This window comes from Amblyraja radiata, chromosome 21, assembly GCF_010909765.2.
Source record: "Amblyraja radiata isolate CabotCenter1 chromosome 21, sAmbRad1.1.pri, whole genome shotgun sequence".
Taxonomy (NCBI): domain Eukaryota; kingdom Metazoa; phylum Chordata; class Chondrichthyes; order Rajiformes; family Rajidae; genus Amblyraja; species Amblyraja radiata.
Window position 1 is genome coordinate 25691189 of NC_045976.1, and position 7109 is coordinate 25698297.

At 46.0% G+C, this 7109-nt stretch overlaps 1 protein-coding gene across 3 annotated transcripts in view; it reads right to left on the reverse strand.

Annotated features, from left to right (window-relative positions):
• mapk11 (mitogen-activated protein kinase 11) overlaps positions 1-1374 on the reverse strand; it is a 38752-nt gene extending 37378 nt beyond the window's left edge. The window contains exon 1 of one of the 3 annotated variants that reach the window (XR_004415222.1): positions 1073-1374. Coding sequence is in view for 1 of the 3 variants with exons in the window: in XM_033039798.1 (XP_032895689.1) it covers positions 1073-1185 (113 nt within the window). In the remaining 2 variants the exon portion in view is untranslated. Of the gene's footprint in view, positions 1-590; positions 633-1072 lie in introns of those variants that run through there. The other 2 variants (XM_033039798.1, XM_033039799.1) reach the window with 2 other exon arrangements.
• Positions 1375-7109: the final 5735 nt, after the last annotated feature.

Sequence of the window (7109 nt, forward strand, 5' to 3'; positions counted from 1 at the left end):
GCATAAATAGATGGCAAACTGAAAGATAACTGATAACCAATAAATAAAGCCAATGGTATGAACATTGAATTCTCCAATTTTAGGTGACAGTCCCCTCTCTTTCCTGTGCGCCTCCCATCGGTGTGTACCCAATACTCCCATTATTCTCCCTCTGCTCCATCCCTTCCACCTATACCCCTCCTCTTTACATTTCACTCCTCTTCTCTCATTATCTAACATTCTTTTGTCTCAATTTTCATCTCTAGCCTTTGCCCACCCATCTGGCAATCAGACCCTCCTCACCTGTACCCAGTTATCACTTGTCAAGCTTTATCTCTCCACTACCCATTTCCCCCTCTCCCTTACTACAAGGTCCAGATCCAGATCCCTCCCCAGATACTGACTGACCTGCTGAGTTACTCCAGCACAGTGTGTTTTAAATAATCACAAGGTGCTTTCAATTCCATTATAAAATCGATCTGTAAAAACGTCTACCGATGGGCAGAAAAGATCACAGTCGCAGGTTATACACACAATTGATGGTGAACCAGGCACCAGGCTCCGATAACCCAAAATGTGCATTCATTGCTGGTATAAATATGTAGGCTTACCAAACCTAGGAGCCGATGCGGCCGTTGTTTCACTTCTCACACGGGAAATCCCCCCCCCCCTCCAATAAAAAGCAGATTTTGTTTCAAAAGCTCAGAATACCAGGCTCCCACGTCCCCATGTGGACTAACTCAACTGTATTAACCACGCCTATAGTGCCCATTCCGACATGGTTATCCCCCCCGACCCCCACCACACAAGTCAACCCCGACATCGGGTTGGAGAAATTGCAACGCTCACACTTTTTAATATCAGCGCTTCAAATATTAATGTCGACGGCGTTTCTCAGCGTTGAGGAGTCGGGCCCAGTCGAAACAGGACCCTCTCTTGTAAAAACCCACACTGCTTTGTGTTACTATTTGAGCTTTCTGCACCATCTGAGCCTGCAATGGCAAAACATAATTGCAAATATGCAGAGAGTGACATACATGTCCGCTGTGACTGGTGCCTACACCGGGGACAATCACTGAGACGTGATACTCACCAGACGGACCCGTAAGCTCCAGACCCCACTGGACTCAGGTTCTGGTATCTCTCCGGCACTTCCCATATCGTCTTGTTTAATTCTTGCTTGTAAAAGCCAGTCCTGACTGACATTTTTTTTCTCTCTCACTCCATCAAACAGCGCGGCCGGACCCCCTCCGAGGCAATAAAGTCAGTGCCGAATCGAAACCAATTAGCGATTCCAGCCGCGCATTGGCATTTTATCAGGGAGATGAAGCGGCGGCGCCCCGCTCTGCAGCAGCAGCAGCGGCAACAACAGCCCTGCGGGTCCCAGGCGGCCGGCGCTATAACTGCACTCGGCGCTTACACCACTCTGCCGCGGCCGCCCCCACCCTCTCTCACACACACACCTCGCTATCTCAGTACATTGAAGGGTGGGATGTGAGATTGCGACTGCTTCTGCTTGAACTGCCTCTGCTAAACCTCAACGACACAACCCATTAATATTTCGGAGAATGTCCACTGTGTTCTTCGTTCTGAAGGATGGGGTCAGTCCTTGCAGAATTCCCTTCTTTCCTCAATAGATCCCAGTTTATCTCAATCAATCTCCTATTCCTTCTGGGGAACACCACTTTCTAGTTCGCCTACCCTTGTTCTGTAGAGATGCTGCCTGACCTGCTGAGTTACTACTCCAGCACTTGGGGTCTCTCTACACCCCCACCCACCCACCCATTCCTCCAACGTTGCTAAGGGCGACTACATCCAATGGGTTTGGACAATGGGGTGCCGAGGACTCTGGGAATCATAGACATAGAAAATAGGTGCAGAAGTAGGCCATTCGGCCCTTTGTGCCAGCACCGCCATTCAATATGATCATGGCTGATCATCCAAAATCAGAACTCTTTTCTCCCCATTTCAGGCCATTGTTGTGAGGCTCCTGCACCAACTCCAATACTTGCTGCTGACCATCCTCACCTGATACCCACGCAGGTCGAACCAGATCATTGGAATCCATAGCAGCCTACCAAACCCTAAGCACCACATTACTCTGGTCTGGGTATATCCACCCTCTCTCTCCCTTACACAGCCACTGCCAGCCGGCATGTTTAATTTGAGATATAGCGTGAAAATTGGCCTTTGGCCCACCTAATTTGCACCAACCAACGATCACATGTACTCTATGCTATCCCAGTTTTGCTTTCTGCACACTACGGGCAATTTATAGAAGCCAATTAACCTACAAATCTGCATGTCTTTGGAATGTAGGCGGTAACCGGAGCATCCGGAGAAAACTTGCGCGATCACAGGGAGAACATACGAACTCCGTATAGTCAGTGGTGCTGTACTCTATTGCAGTGCAGCATACAGAAACAGAAGTAAGAGCTAGTTCAGCCCACTGTGTTGGTGCCTGTTGAAGCACAAGTCCATCGGGCAGTGGTCAGCGTGGAACGTCCTGCAGGCACTGCAGGGAAATGACTCCATGGATCCTGTGGCCTGGTTCCCAGAGCAGACGGCCCAGCTTGTCTGGCGAAATGCCTCATCGCCAGAACTCACCAACAAGCACCAAGACCTGGCTTGGCTGACAGTGTGGGGAGCCTTCCCAGTCAGATCCTTCCTGCACTGTCAGAACCTCACTACCAGCGCACGCTGCCCTCGGGACGGTTGCTATGGCAAGGAGACAGTTGCCCACCTCTTTGCAGAATGTGGATTTGCAAATAAAGTCTGGAGAGGTTTGCAAGGGTCCCTGGCATGATTTATTCCGAACAGCCCTGTCACAGAGGATTTACGGACTGTTCCCAGGGACTCATTCCGAGATGGACATCGAGTGCTGCTGGAAGGTCATCAACTCGGTGAAATACGCTCTTTGGTCTGCCCCAGCTTTGTTGACCTCCCAGTGGAGCGGGATATCCGTTGGGGAATGTTGCCGACTGGCCCGCTGCAGACTGCAGGAGTATGTGCTGACGGACGCATTGAAGCTTGGTGCAGCCAACGCCAAGGCTCGGTGGGGGAGGACCACAGTCTAGGATCCTTCCGCTGCTGGACACGGGGGGAGAGTGTGGTGGAGATGGCCACACCAGTGGGCCACATGAGTGGCAAGGGTAGGGGATAGATTTGTGTAATTTGTGTAAGCAGTAGTGAATGTATGTATAGCCTCTGAGAATGTCGGATGGAGTTTTTATAAGGATTGTGTATTGTATATATTTATTTCTCGAATAAAGTATATTTTGAAATTTAAATAAAATTAGCCTTTGATTATACTTTCTAGCACTTGGTTCCAAAGCTCTTGGTCATTCAAGTTAATGTCCAAGTACTTCACAGATGTACGTACAAAATAGGACGTACATGGTAAATGGTAGGGAATTGAAGAATGCAGGTGAACAGAGGGATCTGGGAATAACTGTGCACAGTTCCCTGAAAGTGGAATCTCATGTCGATAGGGTGGTAAAGAAAGCTTTTGGTGTGCTGGCCTTTATAAATCAGAGCATTGAGTATAGAAGTTGGGATGTAATGTTAAAATTGTACAAGGTATTGGTGAGGCCAGTTCTGGAGTATGGGGTACAATTTTGGTCGCCTAATTATAGGAGGGATGTCAACAAAATAGAGAGAGTACAGAGGAGATTTACTAGAATGTTGCCTGGGTTTCAGCAACTAAGTTACAGAGAAAGGTTGAACAAGTTATGGGGCTTTTTCACGGGGCGAGTTGACGCAAGATGTCACCAGAGTGAAGTGGTCGTGGTCCAGCACGAGTCTCACACGATATAACGGGGGGTAGATAAAGAGTTCCCACGGTACTCGGCATTTCTGTTATTTGTGCGAGTGACTTGTCCGTCTCCCGAGCTTTCGCGTTAAATCTTGAATGAACATCGTGAACTACACGTGACACAAATGATGTAACTTTTTTTTTCACACACTATAAATATCCTCCCTTGGTTGAATTGGCTCATTTGGAGACATGTTTTACTGTGTATGTGGGAGACACAGATGGACTGAGCACAGTACCTCGGTCTTACTGTGTGTGGGAGAGGGGGAGAAAGAGACATACACTCACAGAGGCAGAGTCTCTCAGCCTGTGTAAGAGGGAGGGAGAGAGAGAGAGAGGCACACACAAGGTGGATGTGAAATCTCACCTGCCTGTTTCAGTGACAGACACCCGCCGCCAGTAAATGAAGACACCCCCATCTGTCTCCCCCTCCTCTCCCTCGACTCCCCCACCTTTCCCTCCCAACTCCAGTCCCGTCCCGACCCCCTGGGAAACTGAATAGAGCAACTATATAGATATAGAAACTGAAACAATATAGAAACTGAATAGAGCAACATGGCAAAAACATCTCTGACACGCTTTACCCCCTTTCTTTGAGATTTTCTGGGAGCCATCTCTGCAAGTGTTCCTGTTAAAAAGATTATCCAACAATGACAATTAGGTGGGACGTCCTCGAAGGACACATGTTCCCTTGTCGATATTGAGACCACCTTTTTTACTCACCTTCTGTCCCCTCTGTCCAGCTTCCGGGTTTACCGTTCGCAGGAGTTCCCGTGCGCTATATCTCTAAAATCTGAAGTTAGGTAATGTCTAAAGGAACTGCAGACGCTGGTTAATGCTGGTTAATACGCACAGAAGGACACAAAATGTTGGTGTAACTCAGCAGGTAAGTCAGATCTGGGAAGAAAAACATAAAAAGCTGGAGTAAGTCAGCGGGTCAGGCAGCATCTCTGGAGAAAAAGAATAGGTGGCGATTCGAATCGGAACCCTTCTTCAGACAGCCTAATCGGAAATTGAGTCTGAAGATATGTCTCGTCCCGAAACATCAGCTATTTTTCTCCAGAGATGCTGCTTGACTCGCTGAGTTACTCCAGCTTTTTGTGTCTGTCTTCGGTTTAAACCAGCATGTGCAGTTCACTCCTTACACGGGTCTCTGTACAACATTGATTGGTAGCGTTCCGGACCCTGCTTCGGAAAGGCATCGATCGCTAGTCGGCGAGGACTCCGACCTGTATCTCTCAAAGAAGTACATGTGAAAAATTTCTCACGGACCATAAAAATGCGTAACCTTTCAGTAAAGTCCCTTTTAAAGTCCCTTTTAAAGATTATAGTTATTTTCTTGAATCTCATTAACATAACTCATGAATAAGTTGATGTCCATATGCGGATGCAAATCTTTATTTTTATTTATTTTTTAAATTCAATCCCACAGAAGACAATTTTTACTCACCTTCTGTCCCCTCTGTCCAGCTTCCGGGTTCACAGTTCGCAGGAGTTCCCACGGTACCCGCAAGAGTCATTACGGATATCGCACTGGCCACTACGTCCATATAATGTTGCAATGCTCAACCACAAGTGTACAAGTCACTCTTGGAGAAATTCAAACTTTCTTGAATTTTCTCCCGAGTGACCAAGTTACACGACTACCTGCCGTTAGCGCTACGGTGGTCCACGAATGCCGTACTGTTATCGCACGAGGTTCCCACGATGTTAAACTCTGGTTAACTCTTGCGTCAAGTCGCCCCGTGAAAAGGCCGCTTAACGCTGTGACCAAAATACCTTGCGTTATTGTGGATGTGAATGATGGAGATTGAGAAAACCTCTTGCTCTTTCCTTTCTGATATTCTGTGCCTCAGCCAATAAGGGGAAGTATTCCTGCGCCTCTGTTATCCACTTATCCTCTTGCTCCTATATTCATGGATCTAAACAAATGCACTTTATGATTCCAATTCCCTATATTTCTCATGGTCTATTGTGCATTTTCTTATCTTCCTTTCCCTTTCAAAATGCATCACCACACACATTTCCCTTCATATTCCATTCACTACTTTTCTAATATCTATCTGCTTTCTTCCTCACAACCAATAGTACATTCGATTTTAGCATCAGCTGCAAATATCAGAAGCAAACATGGCTTCTTCATTTGAATCCAAATTCAATGGCAACATCATTTAAAAAATTCACCAGCAATCTGCTGTCCATTTACTTGATGTACATCCATATTCCTTGATACCCCTTTCTAACGGAAATCTCTTCATGTAAGCTTCAATTTTCCAGCATCCACAGTTTTGCAGGAGAGACAATTCAGATTATATTTTGGAAATTCCTGCCTAAACCTATGAATCAGATTCAAATTCCATTCCACACTTCATGTCTTTTGTTGATCTTCTTGCAAATCATTTTAATCTTGTCTTCTGAGCTTTGTGGCTATTTGCCTTTCCTATAATTGGTTAGGAAACATCCATAGATTTTGTTCAGGTTAAAGACTCTAATGCTGTTATGGTTGCCACAATTGGAATATTTGGGGATCTAATTCCACAGACATTTTTGCCCAAGTGGCCATTCTTTAAGCACCAACAGTGAGAGGGAGCATTGTTTATAGAAAATTAGATACATAGAAAATAGGTAGAGGAGTAGGCCATTCGGGCTTTTGAGCTAGCACCGCCATTCAATATAATCATGACTGTTCATCCAAAATCAGTGCCCTGTTACTGCTTTCTCCCCATATCCCTTGATTCTGTTACCCCTAAGTGCTTTATCTAACTCTCTCTTGAAAACATCCAGTGAATTGCTTTCTGTGGCAGAGAATTACACAGATTCACAACTCTCTGGTTGAAAAACGTTTCCTCATCTCAGTCTGAAATGGCCTACTCCTTATTCCTAAACTGTGACACCTAGATCTGGATTCCCCCAACATCGGGAACATTTTTTTGCATCTAGCCTGTCCAATCCCTTAAGAATTTTACATGTCTCTGTAACATTTCCTCTCATCCTTCTAAATTCCAGTGATTATAAGCTCAGTCGATCAATTATTTTATCATATGTCAGTCCCGCCATCGCGGGATTGACCTGGTGAACCTACACTGCACTTCCTCAATAGCTAGAATGTCCTTCCTCAAATTAGGAGACCAAATCTGCACACAATACTCCAGGTGTGGTAGAGCAGAGAATGATATCACAGCTAAATGCCATCCTATATTCAATGTGCACACATGCCTACTTCCAGCAGATGTCACTGAACAGCAGAAGAACTGGATTCTTGCCTGGTTCTTATTGTTGAGCTCCGTTCCCCCATAATCCTCTTGAATAGAACCAC